Here is a 25,317-nt window from a genome sequence, read left to right on the forward strand (position 1 = left end):
GATGAACCAGATGTACTGGAAACTTCACAATAGTCAAACAAGTCACAGTTGATTGTGTAAGTTATAGTTTATTTTTTGGTTTATTTTGACTTTTGATTGTTTGTCAAATTTTCTCTATACTTTCGAATTTTTAGTCAGTTTAATCTGGGCTCAGCGAATTGCTTGAATCATTCTATTTTTGGTCGTCTGGATTCGATCATGTTTGCTATGCACTTCGCTTACGCTTACGCATAAGACACATAGAGATCGCAAATAGTTCAAAGTTAGGTTTTATCATCTCTAAGAGTTCATGTTTACATTACCAACGTCACATATGTATTTAACCCGCACCGCATCTTGGTGACGACCAATCTTAACTAATACTATTTAGATGTGTTATGGTTAAATTGAGTTCATATCTGGGATAGTTTGTAAAATGTTGGGCTATTTAATTGGCGTGTTTGGTGTGTTACTGGCCCTTTTTGCCTCTTGGGTTCTGTGTTCTTTCCTGTCCTTCAACTACTCGGCTAAGTCGAAAAGGGTCAGTGCTGCTGCTTCCAAGTTGCCAGGTGAGAGGACTCATTTTGATTCATTCTGAGCATTTTTTGACATATTCTTCAATTTAACAGCTAAAAGTTTATTAATTTTGTTCATTGCTTAGTTAACTGGAAATATTTTCTTCACATTTTAATTTTTCGCTGTTAAAGCCAGCTTCAATAGTTTTTCTTCCGAGAACATTAATTTCTTTGTAGGTTTGGAGAGGAAGTTTCTTATCGGAAACATCTCTCAGATTCCCCGGAAACAGAAAGATTTGATAGGGTTCTTCCAGAAGTTGGGTCTGGACAACAATGGAATGTGTTGTGTATTCTTCGGACCCCAGCCTCAAGTTATGATCACAAAAGGCAGCCTCGCCGGACTCATTTTGAAGTCATCAAAACACTCATCCAAGTCGTTTAGTTATGAAATGATTCACAGTTGGCTCGGGTGAGTTGTTATAGCAAGAATAAATCTCATAACTAGAACAACCGACTGCCCGTATTGATCACGTGGAAGATAAGCCTCTTAGGCAATATTTTTCTCAAAATAGTTCCTAAACAGGTTTTTTTCTGAAAAATAGCCGATTCTGAGTCACCTAAGAACAGGTTAGATTTAATCGTTTGGCGCTCTCTCAGGTGATGATTTTATAGAAGAATTCCTTGTTTGTAAATTTTTGAACTTTGTTTGTGTAATGACCTCACTTGGAAACAATGTATCATTTTTTATATTTTTCTAGCACTGGGTTATTGACTAGCAATGGTGACAAGTGGAAGGGCAGACGGCGACTCCTCACTCCCGCATTTCACTTCGACATCCTCGACAGGACACTCTCCACCATGATAGAACACACCAGAGTGGCCCTCTCTCTATTCCACACACATGCTACTCACGACTCATTCGTGGACATATGGGAGGCCATGAGTCTACTAGGTATGAGAATCAGATCAGAATTTGAGCTAAAAGAGCCGTTTACTCCGATCCAGAGTATCAATGGTAGGGTCTGCCTCTCGACAAATAATTGGGTTATAAACGGGTACAAACATTAGAAACAGGCTTTTTTATGGGAATTGTGAACTTTTTTGCACTTTCAGTGTTTCTGTGTTTCTGTGTAGCCCTGGACATAGTGTCTGACTCTGCAATGGGTGTGGAGCTGGGGTCCCAGATGCGCAATCCAGACTCATTAGACTACGTCCAAAACAGATCAGAGGCATGTCATTGTTTCCTTATAGTTTATTCAAAATCCGTGATTCGTAGAAAAATATATATGGAGAAAAACTGGTTTGAATTTTTCCGTTTTTCAGGCTAATTTGTACACGGAAATTAAGCAGCTCATTTTTTAGATTATAGCATTTGTTCACCCATTTTTGCAGCGTTAAGTTGATCTTTCAAAATACCGAACGAAGAATAGAACCTTTTCAAATTAAAAGTTTGAAAAAACATCAAATTTTTTGAAACATTTGTTTTTTATTTTTTTCTCACTTTTTCTACTTTAAATTTAATACTTTAATTTAAATTTTTTGTAGTCAGAACACTGGAGGTAATTGTACAGCGACCGGATATATACTTGTTGTAACCACCTTTTTATCCACTCAAAATCAGGTACTTTTAATGATCGATGGAATATATCGAGTGATATACCATATTAAAAACCTTTCAGTCGTGATTCGAACAAAGTTTTAAAACTTTCTCAGCGGAAAATTTTTGAGCTCTGCCAGTGTCTAATTTAAAGCAAATAAAGCGAACAAGCAGGCTTAAAACAGAAAGATAATTTAAGCTTTTTTGTGAACCGTGAAAATTTAATTTTGCTCCAGCAAAAACAAATCAATAAATAATTCTGCAAGAAACCTACAAAAAATGTAGTGTTTTAGTGTTTTTTTTCTATTTATTTGTAAATGAAAACTTTTGTCGAAGATGTTTAATTGTTTATTACTATCGAGTATACCTAATTTCTGAGCTTTTTGATAATATCTCATCCCAGCACAGAGAAAAAAAACAACCCAGTTTGAATGAAAGAACAAGTTATATTTTTGTTTCCTATTATGGTCGGAACTTTCTGTGCTACTTGCCCAGCCACCGGGTATTTTTGTCAATATTTGGTTTTGATAGAGATTTTATGACTTTATACTGACTAATAGCAAACATGAGTAACACGACAGTCAACGATCAGTTGAGAGGATTTGCATCATGTAAGTAGTAGTCCATTCATAAACGCACAGGTAGCACAGAAAGTTCCGATCTCAGTTACTTTTGCAAAAAAAACATACAAAAACAGATTTTGTTATTTTTTAAACCGCATAAACAGCATCTAAGAAAATCTAAGTGCATTTAAACATGCTGTACCCCTTTTTTCAGGTGAGTGAAATTTTGGTGGAACGATTTCGCAACCCAATTCTGTGGAACGACTTCATCTACTTCCATCTCACTTCTAAGGGGAGACAGTACAAGAAACTAGTGAAGAAGTTACACAAGTTCACTACAGACGTCATCACACGCAGGTACGATAAAGTTGATTGATTTCAATAGAAGTTATTGTTTTCAATTGTTATTGTTCCGACTTTCGATACGAAAGTAACGGAATATTTGTGCTCGGGGTGGGTTATCGACTTTAAATCCCCATAACTTTACGAAAAATAATCACAGGTGAAATATCTTTTCAAATTTAAGCTCACAACAACAATACCTTTTGAATGATATAAAAACTTCCGTCAAAAATGGCTAGTTAAAAAGTCGAAATTTGTCTGAAGAAAAAAAAACCCACCCGAGCACAAATATTCCGTTACTTTCGTATCGAAAGTCGGAACAACAACCTAAATAGCAAACAAGAGTGCTCGTATCAGGGCAAAGCCCTGAATGTTCCGACTGCCTTTTAAGGCTTTTGGAGCAGTAATAACATTAAGTAAAAATTAAATGTAATAAAATGGAATGAAAAATTTTTTGTTCTAAAATTTGAAATTTTCATTGAAAATCATCCCCCCACACGCCATACAAATTACGCCACAGGAGTTTTACAAATTAACTGATGTGACTTGAGTGAGAATACGAGAGTTTTGCAAGTTTTTATTTAGTTCGAAGGTACGAAAAGCTTTATTTGTCTGAACGACGCAATGGATGGTCGGAAGAACTCTTTTTAGGGAAGCGTGTGAATTTTCGATATAAGCCTTCGGAAACATCGGGAAGAACAACCCGAGACTGTCCTGCTTGGTTCACTAGTTCTGGATTAGCCACGACAAAACGAACTTTCTTGTCCGGCGAAGCAGGAGTTGACGGAGGTGTAGACATCGACTGGAATGTCTGATGGGACTACCGTAAAATGTGGTCTGCTTTTTCCGTCGAGAAGAGGCACGAGATGAGTTCGAAGAAGATGAGACATTTCCATCCGGTTCGGACATTATGACGGGACCATCTTGGGTGGGAAGGCCCGATGCTGCCAAATTTGTCGAAGTTCCTTCTTGAGATTTCGGAATTGAAGATTCATCGTCTGAAGAAATAGGGATGAGGTCTGGACATACTGGATTTTTTATGACTGAAGTTGGTAACTTTGGTTTAATACTAATGGGAACCTCCGTTCCTTGATTTCCAGACGTGGAAGAAGATGCCGTTAAGTCTACTACTGGAGAAGAGTGTTGTGGAAAAGGAATAGTTTGTACACCTGGAGCCTCCGAGACTGAAGTTTCCTTTGACTTAGTCGACACAATTTGGCCACGAGATGGAGTATATGAAGTTGGTACAGATGGGAATTTCGGATGATCAGGAATCTTTACCGTTTTAGCTGTGATACGTTGGCGAGATCTCGATTGTTTGAGAGGCCGATTGTCTTCTGATGATGACGGTGAAGATGACACAATGGGGCGTTTCTGCCCCTTCTTGACAGGCGTTAGTTGTTTGCCTGAAAAACTTAGATCGGTTGATTTAAGACGTACCGCCAAATGATTTCTTCTTATCACTTTTCCCTAATCAGAAATATATGTGGACCCAGTAATCCGCACGATTTTGCCCTTAAAAGGTTTGAAATGTTCTCTGCCAGACTTCCTATTTAGAAATTTCCTAAATATTTCGACTTTATTTGGTTCATTCAATACTAAGTAATCCAAATTACGTTTTGGTAACGACGGGCGAATTTGATCCGTTTGCATCTGGTTCCTAAATCTAAGGGTACCAGCAGACAAATTGGGGCGAAGGGTGGCTGCGAGGACTTGATTTCTTTCCGTCAGCGTCTTCAATGCTTTGACTCCCTCCTGATGTGACAATGACTTTTTCAATGTCAACCACTGATTGGCGGAATGTGCCAGGTTCTCCAGAGCGCGGTAGTGAGGTGTATCCGAAACTGAATTCGTAGGTCCACCAAAGTATGGAGACACCGTCGGGCTTGACTGCCCCTTCCTGACCACTTTTATCCTCGGTCGGCTATCGCACTGCTCCCGACGCTGTTCGGGTGTTAATAAGTCCCGTTCCAATTGTTGGTTATCTAAATTAACGCCCGAAGATAAACGCTCAGCCGCAATAGATAGCTCCGTATTCGGAGGATGGCCAAAATGAAGCTCAAACGGTGAAACCCCAGTAACAGAATTTTTAGTAATCCGAATATCTTCAATAATATTACTAAGAGTATCTTGAACATTTGAAAAATCCGAACTCAACCGCGAGGCGCCCAAACGACGTTTGATCGTTTGGATCGACCTTTCTACTAGACCGCAACCACGATGGTCCCCCACCGGCCAGAAATATTGGGCAATATTTTTATCTTGGTAAAAATTTTGCACTAATTTGTTCTTAAAACCAGAATATTGGTCAGTTTTGATAGATTTGGGGATACTATGCTGTTGAATATACGATTTAAGAAATTTAATAATCTTCCGTCCTCCCGTAGAACGGGTAATCATAGCTGACGGATATTTTGAGTAACGGTCGATCAAGACCAAGATATAAATACTGTTACCAAACGAATCGAGTAGAGGGCCTGCGTAATCGAGCTGCAGCTCTTCGTTAGGACCAGACAAAAGGGGTAAAGGCTTGGAAGAGTTAAATGAAGCGTTCGCTTTCAAATTCTTACCAAATTTTGTGCACTGGAGACAATCTTTACAAAGCTGGACGAACTTTCTTGTCCGGCGAAGCAGGAGTTGACGGAGGTGTAGACATCGACTGGAATGTCTGATGGGACTACCGTAAAATGTGGTCTGCTTTTTCCGTCGAGAAGAGGCACGAGATGAGTTCGAAGAAGATGAGACATTTCCATCCGGTTCGGACATTATGACGGGACCATCTTGGGTGGGAAGGCCCGATGCTGCCAAATTTGTCGAAGTTCCTTCTTGAGATTTCGGAATTGAAGATTCATCGTCTGAAGAAATAGGGATGAGGTCTGGACATACTGGATTTTTTATGACTGAAGTTGGTAACTTTGGTTTAATACTAATGGGAACCTCCGTTCCTTGATTTCCAGACGTGGAAGAAGATGCCGTTAAGTCTACTACTGGAGTAGAGTGTTGTGGAAAAGGAATAGTTTGTACACCTGGAGCCTCCGAGACTGAAGTTTCCTTTGACTTAGTCGACACAATTTGGCCACGAGATGGAGTATATGAAGTTGGTACAGATGGGAATTTCGGATGAGCAGGAATCTTTACCGTTTTAGCTGTGATACGTTGGCGAGATCTCGATTGTTTGAGAGGCCGATTGTCTTCTGATGATGACGGTGAAGATGACACAATGGGGCGTTTCTGCCCCTTCTTGACAGGCGTTAGTTGTTTGCCTGAAAAACTTAGATCGGTTGATTTAAGACGTACCGCCAAATGATTTCTTCTAATCACTTTTTCCTAATCAGAAATATATGTGGACCCAGTAATCCGCACGATTTTGCCCTTAAAAGGTTTGAAATGTTCTCTGCCAGACTTCCTATTTAGAAATTTCCTAAATATTTCGACTTTATTTGGTTCATTCAATACTAAGTAATCCAAATTACGTTTTGGTAACGACGGGCGAATTTGATCCGTTTGCATCTGGTTCCTAAATCTAAGGGTACCAGCAGACAAATTGGGGCGAAGGGTGGCTGCGAGGACTTGATTTCTTTCCGTCAGCGTCTTCAATGCTTTGACTCCCTCCTGATGTGACAATGACTTTTTCAATGTCAACCACTGATTGGCGGAATGTGCCAGGTTCTCCAGAGCGCGGTAGTGAGGTGTATCCGAAACTGAATTCGTAGGTCCACCAAAGTATGGAGACACCGTCGGGCTTGACTGCCCCTTCCTGACCACTTTTATCCTCGGTCGGCTATCGCACTGCTCCCGACGCTGTTCGGGTGTTAATAAGTCCCGTTCCAATTGTTGGTTATCTAAATTAACGCCCGAAGATAAACGCTCAGCCGCAATAGATAGCTCCGTATTCGGAGGACGGCCAAAATGAAGCTCAAACGGTGAAACCCCAGTAACAGAATTTTTAGTAATCCGAATATCTTCAATATTATTACTAAGAGTATCTTGAACATTTGAAAAATCCGAACTCAACCGCGAGGCGCCCAAACGACGTTTGATCGTTTGGATCGACCTTTCTACTAGACCGCAACCACGATGGTCCCCCACCGGCCAGAAATATTGGGCAATATTTTTATCTTGGTAAAAATTTTGCACTAATTTGTTCTTAAAACCAGAATATTGGTCAGTTTTGATAGATTTGGGGATACTATGCTGTTGAATATACGATTTAAGAAATTTAATAATCTTCCGTCCTCCCGTAGAACGTGTAATTATAGCTGACGGATATTTTGAGTAACGGTCGATCAAGACCAAGATATAAATACTGTTACCAAACGAATCGAGTAGAGGGCCTGCGTAATCGAGCTGCAGCTCTTCGTTAGGACCAGACAAAAGGGGTAAAGGCTTGGAAGAGTTAAATGAAGCGTTCGCTTTCAAATTCTTACCAAATTTTGTGCACTGGAGACAATCTTTACAAAGCTGGACGATATCTCGATGCATTCGGGGCCACCAGATGTACTGCGCAGCATCAGCCATGGCTAACTGACCCGCATGCGACCTATGTAGTCGAGACAATAATGGTTTTCGTAGGCACATGGGTATAGCGATCCTATTGTCCACAACAATACAGCCATCAACTACCGCTGCACAATGCCAAAAGGATTTTATATAGGAATTGATACGGCAAAATCCTTCGTAGTCCGGATAATAATTGCTCGTTTCATGAGGCATAGACTGGCATCTTCGTCCGTAAGTTCCGACAGTACATCGGAATCCAAAATGCCCACCAACCCGGTTAACGATTTCTGGTCCTTAGCGACCACTGGTGACTTCAAGATTTCTAGACTATGAACTGACTGAGGTTGACGATTTGTTAATGTAGTTTTCCTGGCCCTTTTTATTCTGAAATTGGCTAATATACGGGCATATTGACTCCTCAACTCCACTCCGCGTTGTAATGTTGACGACCCTCTGGGACGTACAGCCCCCGCGCGAAACCGCGGCCGAGCCCTATCAGATGAAAACCAATGTTGATTGACTGGGAGGTACTGATTTAAAAGCTGCTCAAAATTGTCATTTGTGTTGTTGGTGTTGGTGTTAGAATCCATTGCAGTCTGAAAATGAAAAACACCCAATAATACGATTGTATTCCAACAAATCCGATACGATGAAACAAAGGCGAAAAAATTTATGAACGACAACAACAGATCACAATCACTAACGGCCAAAGTAAAAATCCACACTGAAATCAAAACTGGCAGATAATATGTAATCCATGCTGAGAAAGTGACAAAAACTTCCATGATTTCTCTCAACGCTGATTGGCTAGATTTTAAACCAGCAATTTTGACGCCCCCTAGCGGAGAAATGTCAAACGTATTGAATTGTTGAGAAATGCCGATATGTTTACTGTCTAAATTTTTGTCGCCCTCTATCGATTTTATGCCTTGCGATGTAGCTGGAATATTTTGAATTATGGCGCCCTCTACCGATAGGCTTCCAAACTTGTTAGATGCAACAATTGAATTGTCCATATCGGAACGATTGACCCGAGGCTGATTGAAATCCAATGACTCAATTAGGTTAATTGTATTAGTTACGGCAGAATTCTGGCTGTTTTTCGTGATGTTAGGTGAGTCTAGCTTGTCTTTCCGAATAATCGGTGAGTCTTCTAATGAAGGACAACACTTGGCCTTTTCGTCCAAGAAATCGCACGCATCAAAGAATCGACTAATACATTTGACCACATATTGTTCGTCAAAACTGCTTGGTCGCGGTAATTCAAACGTTGGGAAACGGGATAAACAATCCACTATAACCAATTTACATCCGGAGATATGAAAGATATCGAAATCGAAAGGCAATAACCTATCAGCCCATCTGGTTAATCGCGATTGATGAGTTTTGTTACCTCGGTTGATCTTCAACGCAGAGATAATCGCTTTATGGTCAGTTAAAACCACAAAATGATTTCCCAACAAATAAGTTCGAAAATACTCACACGACCATACAATTGCTAGAAGTTCTAATTCATTAGTACTGTATTTCTTTTCTTGATCGTTGAGAAAGTGTGACGCAAAAGCAATTGGGACCCAAACATCCTTTTCTATCTCCTGTTCTAACGCAGCACCCAAACCACTATGACTGGCGTCACATTTCACACGCGAGTTCCGACTTTGGTCATAATGATACATTTTTGTGATGTTCGCTATCAATTGCAAGATGTTACTAAACGCATTCCCCCCACACAAATTTACTTTTATTACTTGCTTTCAAGGACGGGCGTAATTGGTCCGAATGGACCTGAAGGTTCGGCAAAAATCGTTGTAGACGGTTGAGTATGCCCATGAACGAACGGAGTTGCTTGAGCGTCCTTGGTGGTTCCAGAGCTAGTACTGCCTCTATTTTAGAAAGTTTCGGCCTATAGCCTTCGAAATCGATATCGTAGCCTAGCCAAGATAATTGATTCAAGGAGAAGTCATATTTCGACAGCTTCAGAGCAAAACCTTCTTCGTCCAAAAGAGTTATCACCTTATCTACAAGAATATTGTGATCCAAGATTGATCCCTTCGAAACTATCAGAATATCGTCCAGGAAACAGAAAACTCCCGACAAACCCTGGAGGGTATTGTCCATCGCTTGTTGCAATTCTTTTGGCATATCCGTTAACCCATAAAACCCAGTTTTGAACCGATACGTGCCAGTTTGTTTTCCACAGACGATATTAAAATTGCATTGACGACTAACTTCATCACTGAGCGGGATCTGACTGAATGCATATTTTAAATCTAGGGACGTAAACCAGACATCACCTAACGTATCCGATGTGATTATCTGGGCTGCCGAGTCCAACAGTTCCAACAAATTTGGCATTTGATAATGGTTCTTATGAATTTGATCATTCATAGGTTTTGCGTCCATAGCCAATTTCACAGAACCACCCTTCTTAGCCGTAATTACAATCGGAGAAATAAAATGCTCACTTGTACATTTATTAAGTTTGACCACGTGGCCTTCTTGAATTAGTTTTTGAATTTCCTGACCGACTTTGTCTTGAATATGCACCGGAACCCTCCTTCCTTTTTCCTGAATCGGTACGAGTGGGGACTTGAATGTAGAAAAAACTTTATGATTTTTTGCTTTACCTACTCTAGTAAATACACGATGAAATTTCTGGTGGAAGTGATTTTCCAGGACTCAAACGTTACATTCAGGTTTGATTGGGAGACTTCACCCACCAAAGGCCGATCTGGTCTAACTTGCGTTGTTCTCACCCCCAAGTGGGGCTGCAAATCCAAACCTAGTAAACAACGTGTGCGGTTTTCCGAAATAAGGATTTTTGCAGATTTAACATGCCAACCCAAAGATGACACATCCAGAATTAATGTACCCATCAGTTCAATTCTCTTCCTATTATAGTCAACGTATACTGTATCGATTGGACTTTCTTGAACAGTAAAGACCTTGGCTGACGGAACAGTTTTCAAGATATAATATGCTGTCTTCTTATTCACGAAAGAAGGCGGGCTTCCTGTATCCACCGTTGCCTTGAAGAACGTATGTCCACAACGCAGTGTTATCTGAATGGAACGTAACTTGCCCGTAGCGGCATTGACCACCTCCAACTTCCTCACTGACGCAATTGGACGATTTGGTTTTTCTGCTGCCACTGATAAAACAGCATATTCCGACTCACTATCGGACGTGATGAAATTAAAATTTTCTTCCACTGTCTCATCTGACTCAGCTTCTACATTCGCTACGTTCTTAGAATTACAGCACTTGGCAAAGTGACCTTTCTTGCTCCAGTTCCTACAAGTGACATTTCTGGCTGGACAACTCTGCTTGCGATTTGCTGAAAACCTATTGCCACAGAAATAACACGACTTCGATTTCTCGTTGTTCCCCTTTGACTTACTGTTTTGTGCCCGACTAATCCTATCAGATAGTTTCTTTCCCTGGACAGAGAAGGTAGGTTCCTGTTTTATTCGGGAGTTTTGACCCGAAGTTGCGCCTGACTGGGAGAAAATGCCCATCGAAGACGAACTCCCAAGTTGCCTTTGCAAATCGGTGGTCGTTTGTGCCCCCTTTTTCTTGAAGTAACGCTGATTTCAGAGAATCCTCTGGAGTAGCACCTGGACGAATACACAGTTCTCTCTGAATATCCTTATATCTCATCTTGACAATGAAGATATCTCTTACAACTTCTTTTTCCTGATCTATTGTCCACCCACACAGGGCGGCTTGTCCCGTCAACCGCAGATAAAATGCTTCCAAACCTTCTCGATCTGAATGTACCGCGTTCAACATTTGCATACGTTCGATAATGTAATTTTTCTCCTTTCTGAAAAGGAGGACACAGAATTCGTGAAATTCCCGAAATGATATTGCACTGAGGTCCGCGTGTGGATAACTTTGGAGGAATTTTTTCCTCCCTTCTGAGCCGAGCGAGAAAAATAAACGAGATTTAATTCGCTGTTCAACCTCGTAATAATACACTCCTGGTGCAACTCTGGGACCTTTCGCCCGGCGCTCTTCGTTCATTTCCGCAACTCTTCGGACAGCTGCGTCCTTTCGTGCAATACGGTTTGCGATTGCTGCAGCATCTTCATCCACCCCCACAGCTTCTGGTTTTGGAACAGGATCGTCGTGTACTATACCCGGAAGTTTTAACAGTTCGCGTGGATCACACCTTTCTCTCAGAGTGATTGCCAAGTTGAATTGTCCTATCCAAGAATCCCAACTACAGGGTGGATCCGCAGTTGGTTTATGCCAGAATACGGGTACGCCTAACAGGTCAGTTCGATCCTCTGAGGTCGAAACTGCTGGCTGCGCCATGTGAGTACTCAAAGAACAATTGTAAAACAAAAATCAATTCTCCTTGTTATGTTTAATAGTAATTGTTCTGATTTCAAATAGAAACAGAAACATGAATTATGTTATTGCGTTCACAAAATGTGACGCCGCCGCCACCACAAAAGAAATATGTTTTTATTCCCTTGCAAAAGGAAGGGAAATGCTATTGGAATAATTCGTATAACGTTTTAAGCATTGAGAATTGAAACGACTATTCTCATTCAATGCAAATATTAACGATTCCTCTCGTAAAATACGAGCATACGAAACCTTCTTCTCGTAAAGTACGAATGTACGAATAGAGAATACGAAGTTAAGAAGTAACTTCTCATTTGATACGAAAAGTGGTACAATTTCCCATCTGAGTATAAATAGAAGCTAAAAACTACGGGAATTCATTCCCAACAATATCTCTTCTAACACCACAACCTCCCTCTCTAATATCCCAACAATATCTCTTCTAACACCAACACCACTCTCTTCAACCACCCCCAACCAATCTCTAAAATAATATCTACTCTCAGTAAAAATATCTCTAATCTCACCCTTAAAATAGATATTGAGTCAAAAGGCAACTTGCTGTAAATTCATAATAACTTCTTTTCTAATAAAATATTTCTCAGCGAATTTTAGATTTACTTTCTAAGATAGAAAGTAGAAAGGACCCTTTAATCCTAGCAAGCGTTTTGTCCGACGTCTATAGTTTTGCTAGCGTAATAAATTGGTGCGACCAGTGAGGCTCACCTTCTAAAAATTCGCAAAAATTGCTAAAGTCTCAAAAAGAGATAAAAAAGCAAAGATTCCAATTCTCAAACTGGAGAATTGTTGAAATTTCTCATACAAATAAAGAGAAGTAATCAATTTCCAAATCGGAAATTTAAGTTTTCTAAATAAATTTATAAATTTTTCTATCTTTCTTTTTAAGTTCTAAACTAAATATAAGATGGCTGATACCCCAATATCCCATCCCAACTTGTCTTTAATGACATTTTCGGGAAACGATCCGAACCAAAATGCTACAGCATTTTGGAATTCAGTTGAAAACAAAATTCTTTTCTCATTAGGTCAAAGACCTGCTGATAATGATGCACGACGCAGCTATGATAGCAGACAACGATCCCTATTCGGATCATTGTTAAGTGATACATCTCTTGAATGGTTCAATGATAATGTTACCAATGCTACCACATGGGCACAACTCAAAGATCTCTTCCTAAATAGATTCACTGACGGACGAGATCAATTCAAACATAGAATTGATGCTGAAAATGCAGCTCGCCAAGATGGCGAATTAATAAAAAATTACTTCCACAGAATTAAATCTTCTGTAGATAGAGGATGGCCCGAAAGTATTGGTGAAACCGTTCATGCTACTGAAGCTGCTCAAAATGCTGAGAGAACTATACAAACCAGACAAAGAAGTCAAAAATATATTGATTTCTCAATTAAGGGACTAAGACCTCTAGCCCTTAAACAAAAAGCTCATGAATACATGATAGAGCATCCAAATGCCAATTGGGATCAATTCACAAATCATGTAATCACTAAAGATCTAACATTCATTGTTGCTACTGATCCTGCTAATAAGTCAACAACGGATGAAATGACTTCATTAGAAACTCAAATTAAAGAACTAACTAAATTGATCAAGAATCAAGAAGTTAGTGCAATCAATGATCAGAATTCATTTCAACGACGTCACCTTGACATCAAGGGAAGACCTAATAGCACACGATTCTGCGAATATTGTAGAATGAATGGACATTCTATATCTAGATGTTCAAAAAAACAAGTTCAGGACGAAGTAAATAAATTGCGAAAAGAGCTCACAACAAAAAATGAACGAAGAGTTTCATTTGAAACTGATTATAAACGAAATCGAAGACCGAATAACTTCCCTAACCAGAGTATCCCTAACCCAAGTAACCGGTTCTGGGATAACCAAAACAGAACTACTAACAATTCAAAAAGGCTAATGCACAATCGTCTTTCAATAACAAAAGACCCCAAACCTATGATGATAGGTATCCCAGAGAAAACAAATTCAGAGAAAATGAACAAGTTGGTAAACAGTTCTACGACCAAGAAAATAGGCAATTCAATAGTAACCCTAGAGGTCGACCATATAACACTGGAAGCTATAATAGCAATGACAGTCGAGACTGACAGAGGAGACTTCAGCATTGAAAATGCTCCAGAATATTTTGAAGAATCTTGTAGTGCGATTCAGAATATAGCAGATTTCTTCCGATTTGGCAAACAAATTAACCAAATCAAATGACTATCTATACCAGATATAAACAATGAAAACATTTATGAAGAAATTCCAGATGAAGTATCTGCACTTGATGATCCTTTGGAAAATTCAGAATGGCTTGACTTATATGAAGGCAATGTTGAGAACAACCTTCTCAACGACCTGGTTAAAGCAAAAAATGATTTTGCAACCAAAACAAGATCTTTGAAGTTAATTGAAACCCTAAGTCTCCAATCTGAAGAGAATAAATCAGATTCTCTTGAACTGATAGCAAAAATGACCGACTTTGCTAAAGAAGCAAATTTAGACGTTGAAAGAATTATGCAAGAGCAGTGTAACGATACTGTAATCATAGATATCAAAAATTGCATAAAGCAAAACGAAAAGCCAGAAAGAAACAAAAAAATCCTTATCGTGAAGAAAAAGGATTAAAAGCCTATATCAGGCAGTTTGAATTATTATTCATTGAAGACCAACATGATCTTCTATGTATTAATGAATATAATGATGACTATACTAAGAGTCCAAAAATTTGCTTACCCATCTCCCTAGTGCTAAACTGCTTTGAGTTAGCTCATAAGCATCCTCTTAGCGGTCATCACGGCGAAACAAAAACTTTGGAAATAATCAGAAGATATTTCTATTGGCCCGGACTCTATAAATGGGTCAACATGCTTCTTCATGATTGCCTAGAGTGTCAGAAAAATAAGCCTAAACGAAAAGACCTGAATGAAGCTCCATTACAACAATGGGGATAATTAGAAACAATCCCAATGAAATCGATCCACATTGATCATAAAGGTCCACTTAGACCATCAAGTCACGGCAAAAACTTTTGCTTAGTTGTGATAGATGTCTTCTCTAGATATCTTCAAGTATATCCATGCACCCATGCAGACTATAAGGAAACCATTAAGCTCTTAGAGAAATACATCACAACATTTGGTATTCCACAACAAATTATTCATGATAATGGAAGTGCATTCATGAGTAATGACTTTGCTCATTGGTCCTCTGAATTGGGAATAACCCTGAGGCCAAGAACTACTTACTCGCCTTAGACTAACGGAAAAGTTGAAGTCCAAACTAAACATTTAACCCAGTACTTTCGACATTTCTTGAGTACCTCAGGCTCAAACTGGTCTGAATTAACAAATAAATTAGCTTTTGCACATAACACCGCCATTAATTCAAGTACAGGTTACACTCCATATGAGATTGTCTTTGGCATAAAACCTCAGGTTCCCCTTAGCCTTAAATTAGGCCTCTACCGCGACCAAAACAAAAGATGTACCTCTGAATTTTGCGCTGGTCTCGAAAATCATGCTCATACCGAGCATAAGTCAAACAATGAGACCATAGATAGATTTCTAAAAAATCAAATTTCCGCCGAAATACTAAAAAGGGAAAATGATTTTAAGTTGATTTATAGTAACACCTATACCCATTGCCGCCGCATCACTAATAAGGCCCACATGTTCCGAAATCAATTTATATTAGGACGGCCTATAAAAGAAGGCACTAAGGTGTTACTAGAAAATAGATCCAAACCACTATTGAAATCTCAAAAGCTTTTGAATTTGAGATCTGGACCTTACACCGTAATTGAAAAAATCAAGGAGGTAACATACGGAATTCAAAATGATTTTACTAACGAAAAAAAGATTGTCCACCGCAATCATATTGTTGAATACTTTCCTAAACAACAACAAATGCCCAAACTACTACAAGAGTACTCTAGTGATTTATTTTCAAGTGACTTTTATGATCATATAACAAATCATCAAATCGACTCTTTCAATAAACCGAAACAAGTTGAAAATCTACAATACCAGTTTTGGCCAGTAGTCAACAATGGTTATCAGCAAATGACTGATAATAATCCTACAAATGAGGATCAAAAAAGAACTATTGTCCAAGATCAATCATTAGATTCAGGCAGAGAAACTATGCATCTAAGAATTTTGTTCGATGCGACTGCGATTGACCAGAATCTTAGACCTATTCGAAGTTCAACTCCCTATCCTGTTGATAAAACCCCTAATCCTTCAACTAGTCAATCTAGTAGTTATGGCCACCGCCGCCTACCTAGCCGCAGTATAAGTCCTAATAATAGTCTCGCAAATGACTTTGGCCGCCGCCACCAAAATATAACAACACAATATAATACTCCATGTCCTCCTGATATCCCTCGTTTATCTGAATCATCAGAAAGCTTTACTGATGGAAAAAATATCCCTCATAGCTCTCAGGAAAGCTTCTATGAGAACACTCGATCCGCACCTGGATCACTTTCTGAATCCAAAAGACCTAAACGGACAAATCGTCCTACAAACTTTTATGGAACTACAATTCCATCTAGTTTAATTGGCAAATTTAATAAGAAATAAAAACACTAACCTATTTATTTGGCCAAAACTAATATTTTGTAACATTCTTTTTTTTATTGGCGTTTTTTTTTCTCTTTTACAAAACACCAAAAATAACATATTTACAAATAAATTTAAAAATAACTTTTATAAAGATAAGGATTAATATCCGTGTAAGATTTGACTAGTTTGACAGCCGCCATCTTTTCCAAAGGGTTTTCAGCGGCCCTACTCAGGCTCCTCACTGCAAACTGCAGCGCTGAATAAGGCCGCCACTAAGCTTGATATATTTCCTCCAACACGATATCCAGCTCTATCTTTTTTCTAAATTCTTCCTCTGCTGCTGGTTTTCTGAAGAATTCTTCTTGAAACTAAAACAAATTTATATACAATTTCTATGTTTCTATGCCACTTGAATAAAAAAAAAATTTTTATATATATTTTTTAAAATTGGGTGTATTGTAAAACAAACTTACATCCTCTCCAAAGAATAAGGACAAAAAGTCTATTGTTTCTTGTGAAACCACATGGTCTCCACTCCATGGGCTCCGTAGTTTCTTGGCGAAGAACCTACTCTGAATTGAGCCCAGCTCAAATAACTCCTCGGTATTCAGTACCGGATACTTGAAGACATAACTCCGGTCCATAAAGATCATAAATTCCATAGGCGTTAAATTTGCCCCTTTCTCTACTAATCCGTCATAGATTGCCACCCTTCTCTCGACTTCCTTGTCCTCCAGCAAGGCTTCGTGTTTGAAATTTAGCTCATCCCGTAAGTTCAAAAACTTATCCGGGAAGTCCACCAGATTATCTTCAGGATCGATAAAATTCACTTTGGACGAAGAAAATTTTTTTTTGAGGATAAAATACAGATAGTTTAAACTAAACGGAAAGCAAATAAATGATGTTGCTTTTAGTCCTCTTTTATGAAGAGATGTTTTTTTCATTTTCCTCCTCCAATAAGGAAGGGGAATGCAGTTGTTAAAAATTAACACCAGCATAAACGAATAAAAATCATTCAACAAATCAAAACTAAGTGGAAAAACCACGACATTAAAGCCAGAGTGGAAAAAACCACAACATTACAAAACGAATGGCGAAGGAATTACGACTTAAAAAGAGTCACTTCCGAAAGACGCCGAATAACAACGGCCAATCAGAGCTTAGATTTGTAAAAAAGCAAAAACAGCCTTTAAAAACTAACTGATGTACAGTTGTTTTCATTCTTGCTCAATTCCACATCTTGCATTCAAAACCTCCTCTCTCTCCAAAAAATAAATCTGCTGAATTCCTCAACAAAAATTGAAATCTAACTCAGATTTCCCATCACAAAAAATCCACAAAATGACAAATCCAAATAGTGAACTACAGGAAGGTGAACTAATGGACCAAGATCCTGTTCTAACCACTCTCGAGGAAATGCTTAAAGTGACTACTTTTAAAAATTCTTTTGCTATCATTCACCACCAAAAAATAAATTTGCAAAAAATTTATTTGGTTGGTCTTTTAACTCTAATAATACTTTCGAATCAAACCTCAGCATTTGATCCGAAAGAACAATTATATGCAAATACTGCAAATAATCTTCGGGTTGCTCATTATGATTGTCAACTAATGACTTCTAACAAAACGTTCTCTCTAAATAAAGTAGCACCTTGCAAAGTCCAACTAGAAAATATAAAGGTAACCCATGCTTATGTTACTCTATATCAGAGACATTATCGCACAAAAGTAAATGCGACAATGTGTCGAATCAAACACCAATCAATGCGTTGGTTCTGCGATTCTTTTGATTCGAGTGGTATCGACGCTCGACAAAATATGATCACTACTGATCTCCATTTATCTGCCGATCAATGTAAATCGGCCGCCGACAGAGGCTATCTTAACCTAGGCTATGCTAGTATTGGAAATATTCCTTTCAAATTTAATGTTAAAACAGTAACTAATGCCCATGCTGGCAAAGTTGACGGCAAACATCATAACGAATGTGATGGCCGTTCTTGGATTAAATTGGACCCTTTTGAAACTTACATGCAAAATGTAACTCTGACTGTTAACCTCAAAGATGGAACAGTCAATAATTGGCAAAACATTCCTTTGCCCTGTCCAGTGTCTACAAATGGATGTGAAACAACATCCTTAGACGCTTTTGCTTATACTTGGGAAGAACCCAACAATTGCATTTTCACTGTTTTAAACAGATTTCCGGCTAAAATGATTCAAAACGAAGAATCATACTATATAATTAAAGGCGATTCTAGCCCGTCTATTCATTCTACCCATACAAGGGATTCTCAAAAATTTATGCTACAGGTGATGAATAAACCGCAATCTCTTTGTGGACATCCCAGAATAGTGTATCCAACTTCATATGATTCACTTTTTATTGCATACACTGACGGTTTCGATATGGATACTGGAATCCAAGTTAAACCAACCCCAGAAACGGGAACCAAATTGCACTATATTCTTTTTTATAGCTTCTACTTGCTCAGAACGGCCGAGTTAGCCCTTATGCAAAATCAATGTGAGCTAGAACGCTCCTCAATATTAAATACTTTAATACTTTCACTTGAAAGCGCACGTTTGGCTGGCTATATTTTAACTCAGAACCGCTCTATGTTCTTAGAGACCAATGGCAATGTTGCCTGGCTCTACCATTGTCCGAAATTTTATTCACCTTTGCAATTAATGGATGAATGCTATAATCGCATTCCCATTATGTATAAGGAAAATATTCGATTTGTCAATCCAATTACGCGACAAACTTTTCAGTCGGCAGAACTACAAGACTGCTCCGACAAACATTCGAATCTCTTTCAACTAGATGTTGATGATGATAAGTCCTGGATTGAATTAACCCCTCAAATTACAAGGGTTACAGGACCATATCTCTTTAAACCAAAAGAGATAATTCAAAAGAATAAGCATTCTTTAGCCTCTAGCCAAGGCGCTTCAATCTACACTTATGCTCAAATGCAAAAATTCTGGAATATGATTTCCGATAATTCAGAGATGAAAGGAGTACTGCAAAAAGTATCCAGGTCCTTTCTAAATGCTAAAAAATTCTTTTCAAGGACTCATACAGCCCACTAGGCTCTTCCCAAACAATATATTTGGACTATCTCATCTCTCCAAATTTTTGGAAAAACGAATACACCCGTATATTCGGGAAAGTACAATACTATTTAGAAAAATGCGGAATAGTCTTCGCCTCATTTCTTTTTGTGAAATTCATACTAGATTGCCTAGTATTCATAATAAAGGCTATGCATATTCACAAAATCACCGGCCGCTCACTGCACTTTGGCAAAGTATTGCTTGCCGCTTCATATAATATACTTTTCACTTCGATAGTGACCTCAATTTTCACTCAAGATGAGCAAACTGAAAAAATAGAACAAGATTGTGATCAAAAAATACAAGCTCCTTTTTTAGAGAAAATTGATAAAATAAACCAGGATCGCATGTATCCTCACATCCAATTATTAAATTTTGAGAGAAGAACTCAAAATTTGGATCACCCAACAAACCCAGTCTAATAAAAAAATTCTACTATATACCAACTGATTCAACTATGGACGCAACACTCACTCAACAACCAACTGTTTCTAATACTACAACACCCACTGCAAAGCCGACCTCAACACGATCTTTCGTTGAGCCACTACTTCAAACCAATTCAGCTGTCCCAATAACTACAGCATCAAAGCCACCACCCCTAAAAATTTCACCCCCCGATTTCAAAATACCCCTGGTTCCCTCGAATTCCAAAATTAAAAAACGGACCCATATTGTAAAACCATATAAGATACTAACGGCAAATACGCCGGTATCAACTTCTCAATATCCAATGACCATTAGGACAGCCCTTACACCCCACTGAATTAAATACTAAAATACATATTCAGTTAGAAAGGGAACGATACATAAATTCTAACAGCAATCCCGGCTTCGATATGGATCTCAATTATGCTTTGAATCCATTAATCAATCGTTTTAAATTAGAGGCCTATCACCCTATAAAAAAAATGTACTCCATAACTAATTCCCTTCTTGAATATCAAAAAATCTATGTCCCAGCAAAATATCTGACAGCAAAATTACAAACCCCCCAGTTAGATGACTATACTGAGCAAACTCAGCGCAGTCATATACATGAAACGCACCAAATCCGGGAGCTGAAAAAGCAAATCCACAATTTGAAAACAAATATCACCAACTTATAGCCCGGTTGGAAGGAAAATTGTAAAAATTTATCCTTTTATTTAAACATTTATTTATAGCTATTAATTTTGCCTTTCTCAACAAGTTTGACTATTATAAAAAACAAAAATACAAAAAATACCCCCTTTGTATGAACCAGTCCTCCCCGCCGACAGAGGCTATCTTAACCTAGGCTATGCTAGTATTGGAAATATTCCTTTCAAATTTAATGTTAAAACAGTAACTAATGCCCATGCTGGCAAAGTTGACGGCAAACATCATAACGAATGTGATGGCCGTTCTTGGATTAAATTGGACCCTTTTGAAACTTACATGCAAAATGTAACTCTGACTGTTAACCTCAAAGATGGAACAGTCAATAATTGGCAAAACATTCCTTTGCCCTGTCCAGTGTCTACAAATGGATGTGAAACAACATCCTTAGACGCTTTTGCTTATACTTGGGAAGAACCCAACAATTGCATTTTCACTGTTTTAAACAGATTTCCGGCTAAAATGATTCAAAACGAAGAATCATACTATATAATTAAAGGCGATTCTAGCCCGTCTATTCATTCTACCCATACAAGGGATTCTCAAAAATTTATGCTACAGGTGATGAATAAACCGCAATCTCTTTGTGGACATCCCAGAATAGTGTATCCAACTTCATATGATTCACTTTTTATTGCATACACTGACGGTTTCGATATGGATACTGGAATCCAAGTTAAACCAACCCCAGAAACGGGAACCAAATTGGACTATATTCTTTTTTATAGCTTCTACTTGCTCAGAACGGCCGAGTTAGCCCTTATGCAAAATCAATGTGAGCTAGAACGCTCCTCAATATTAAATACTTTAATGCTTTCACTTGAAAGCGCACGTTTGGCTGGCTATATTTTAACTCAGAACCGCTCTATGTTCTTAGAGACCAATGGCAATGTTGCCTGGCTCTACCATTGTCCGAAATTTTATTCACCTTTGCAATTAATGGATGAATGCTATAATCGCATTCCCATTATGTATAAGGAAAATATTCGATTTGTCAATCCAATTACGCGACAAACTTTTCAGTCGGCAGAACTACAAGACTGCTCCGACAAACATTCGAATCTCTTTCAACTAGATGTTGATGATGATAAGTCCTGGATTGAATTAACCCCTCAAATTACAAGGGTTACAGGACCATATCTCTTTAAACCAAAAGAGATAATTCAAAAGAATAAGCATTCTTTAGCCTCTAGCCAAGGCGCTTCAATCTACACTTATGCTCAAATGCAAAAATTCTGGAATATGATTTCCGATAATTCAGAGATGAAAGGAGTACTGCAAAAAGTATCCAGGTCCTTTCTAAATGCTAAAAAATTCTTTTCAAGGACTCATACAGCCCACTAGGCTCTTCCCAAACAATATATTTGGACTATCTCATCTCTCCAAATTTTTGGAAAAACGAATACACCCGTATATTCGGGAAAGTACAATACTATTTAGAAAAATGCGGAATAGTCTTCGCCTCATTTCTTTTTGTGAAATTCATACTAGATTGCCTAGTATTCATAATAAAGGCTATGCATATTCACAAAATCACCGGCCGCTCACTGCACTTTGGCAAAGTATTGCTTGCCGCTTCATATAATATACTTTTCACTTCGATAGTGACCTCAATTTTCACTCAAGATGAGCAAACTGAAAAAATAGAACAAGATTGTGATCAAAAAATACAAGCTCCTTTTTTAGAGAAAATTGATAAAATAAACCAGGATCGCATGTATCCTCACATCCAATTATTAAATTTTGAGAGAAGAACTCAAAATTTGGATCACCCAACAAACCCAGTCTAATAAAAAAATTCTACTATATACCAACTGATTCAACTATGGACGCAACACTCACTCAACAACCAACTGTTTCTAATACTACAACACCCACTGCAAAGCCGACCTCAACGCGATCTTTCGTTGAGCCACTACTTCAAACCAATTCAGCTGTCCCAATAACTACAGCATCAAAGCCACCACCCCTAAAAATTTCACCCCCCGATTTCAAAATACCCCTGGTTCCCTCGAATTCCAAAATTAAAAAACGGACCCAGATTGTAAAACCATATAAGATACTAACGGCAAATACGCCGGTATCAACTTCTCAATATCCAATGACCATTAGGACAGCCCTTACACCCCACTGAATTAAATACTAAAATACATATTCAGTTAGAAAGGGAACGATACATAAATTCTAACAGCAATCCCGGCTTCGATATGGATCTCAATTATGCTTTGAATCCATTAATCAATCGTTTTAAATTAGAGGCCTATCACCCTATAAAAAAAATGTACTCCATAACTAATTCCCTTCTTGAATATCAAAAAATCTATGTCCCAGCAAAATATCTGACAGCAAAATTACAAACCCCCCAGTTAGATGACTATACTGAGCAAACTCAGCGCAGTCATATACATGAAACGCACCAAATCCGGGAGCTGAAAAAGCAAATCCACAATTTGAAAACAAATATCACCAACTTATAGCCCGGTTGGAAGGAAAATTGTAAAAATTTATCCTTTTATTTAAACATTTATTTATAGCTATTAATTTTGCCTTTCTCAACAAGTTTGACTATTATAAAAAACAAAAATACAAAAAATACCCCCTTTGTATGAACCAGTCCTCCCCTTATTACGCGTATGGACATCCACTTCACATACTTCAGGACAAAAAGGAGACTTCGGAAAAAGAATGTTCAAGGAATAAAACTAACCTTCAATTTTTTGAGAAACAAATAATTTTGATTTATTTAATTTTATAGTTAAATCCCTTGGTTGTGTAAACTCTATTTTGATTTATAAATGTAACTGATGTATTTATATTCATTCAAGCCCGACTCAAAGTATCAGTTGTTCAAAAACATCTGCTACCTGTAATACCAACAAACTATTGAACCAACTTTATGAGATTGAAAGAAAAAGCTTCGATCGATCAAAATTTACCCCACTATTCAAGTGAAAGTAATAAAAATGAAAGTTTTAGTTTTTTTCCTCTCCAAATAGGATCCGCAGTTGGTTTATGCCAGAATACGGGTACGCCTAACAGGTCAGTTCGATCCTCTGAGGTCGAAACTGCTGGCTGCGCCATGTGAGTACTCAAAGAACAATTGTAAAACAAGAATCAATTCTCCTTGTTATGTTTAATAGTAATTGTTCTGATTTCAAATAGAAACAGAAACATGAATTATTTTATTGCGTTCACAAAATGTGACGCCGCCGCCACCACAAAAGAAATATGTTTTTATTCCCTTGCAAAAGGAAGGGAAATGCTATTGGAATAATTCGTATAACGTTTTAAGCATTGAGAATTGAAACGACTATTCTCATTCAATGCAAATATTAACGATTCCTCTCGTAAAATACGAGCATACGAAACCTTCTTCTCGTAAAATACGAATGTACGAATAGAGAATACGAAGTTAAGAAGTAACTTCTCATTTGATACGAAAAGTGGTAGGATTTCCCATCTGAGTATAAATAGAAGCTCAAAACTACGGGAATTCATTCCCAACAATATCTCTTCTAACACCACAACCTCCCTCTCTAATATCCCAACAATATCACTTCTAACACCAACACCACTCTCTTCAACCACCCCCAACCAATCTCTAAAATAATATCTACTCTCAGTAAAAATATCTCTAATCTCACCCTTAAAATAGATATTGAGTCAAAAGGCAACTTGCTGTAAATTCATAATAACTTCTTTTCTAATAAAATATTTCTCAGCGAATTTTAGATTTATTTTCTAAGATAGAAAGTAGAAAGGACCCGTTATTCCTAGCAAGCGTTTTGTCCGACGTCTATAGTTTTGCTAGCGTAATATAATGTAAATAATATAGATAGTTCAGTACTTAGATAATGTCATGACAAATCTTTCAAATACAACTTAAATCTTTCATAAGTTGTGACAGAATGAATGAGAGCACATGGTGATAAATCTAGAAAGGATTGGCAGGTCGGTCACGACCTTGATAAACAAAAGGCGAGTTTAGCACGAATAGCTAGCACACTAATGACGTCATAATAATCTAATAAACTACGCCACACCACAACTCTTTAAAAAGAGTTCTCATCCCCCTTTTTTCTCTTCTCTTCTCTCTTGTATTCTCTCTTAAAGAAGACTTTCTGAAAACACGGGTTCAGCGTGATACAGTTGTATTTGAAACTCTAGGTGGGAAGAAATTAAAGATCAATTGGACAACATGGTTGGAGGGGGAAAAAGAAACTCATTTTTGGACTTGCTTCTGTTGGCCAAAGAGCAACATGGACTCTCTTTCGTGGACATCAGGGAAGAGGTGGACACTTTCATGTTCGAAGGTCAGCAACTTTTAAACTTTAACTCAGCTTGATATATGATTAGGGGAAAACTTTGAGACTGTAATTGTGTTTCGAACATTCATTCAAGGTAAGAGTGCATTCGGCTGTCGACTTTCATGCGTAATTTACTTGTGTAGGCCACGACACCACCTCAGCGGCTATGTCCTTTGTCATTCAGAAGTTGGCTACTCATCCTGATGTGATGGAGAGATTACAGAATGAAGTTGACGAGAATCTAGAGGGCGTGGCTTTGGAACCAGATAATGTCCAACAGATCAAGG

The 25,317-nt window shown here is 38.2% G+C and overlaps 3 protein-coding genes across 4 annotated transcripts in view; 1 reads left to right on the forward strand and 2 right to left on the reverse strand.

Annotated features, from left to right (window-relative positions):
* LOC134843585 (E3 SUMO-protein ligase PIAS2-like) overlaps positions 1–16,475 on the reverse strand; it is a 142,807-nt gene extending 126,332 nt beyond the window's left edge. For both annotated transcript variants that reach the window (XM_063859730.1, XM_063859729.1), the window contains exon 1: positions 16,466–16,475. The gene's annotated coding sequence lies outside the window, so the exon portion shown is untranslated. The remainder of the gene's footprint in view (positions 1–16,465) is intronic.
* LOC134843588 (single-stranded DNA-binding protein 2-like) overlaps positions 1–25,317 on the reverse strand; it is a 243,455-nt gene that overhangs the window by 109,269 nt on the left and 108,869 nt on the right. The gene's annotated exons all lie outside the window — the stretch shown is intronic.
* Positions 298–25,316, forward strand: LOC134843586 (cytochrome P450 4C1-like; the record flags this gene model as incomplete). The annotated part of the gene is given in 7 exon segments (XM_063859731.1): positions 298–548; positions 732–963; positions 1,253–1,446; positions 1,629–1,723; positions 2,869–3,011; positions 24,891–25,036; positions 25,174–25,316. Coding segments are annotated over 7 exon segments (1,086 nt in total), but the record flags the coding sequence as incomplete, so codon positions are not given.

Source organism: Symsagittifera roscoffensis, chromosome 4, assembly GCF_963678635.1.
Source record: "Symsagittifera roscoffensis chromosome 4, txSymRosc1.1, whole genome shotgun sequence".
In the NCBI taxonomy this organism is placed as follows: domain Eukaryota; kingdom Metazoa; phylum Xenacoelomorpha; order Acoela; family Convolutidae; genus Symsagittifera; species Symsagittifera roscoffensis.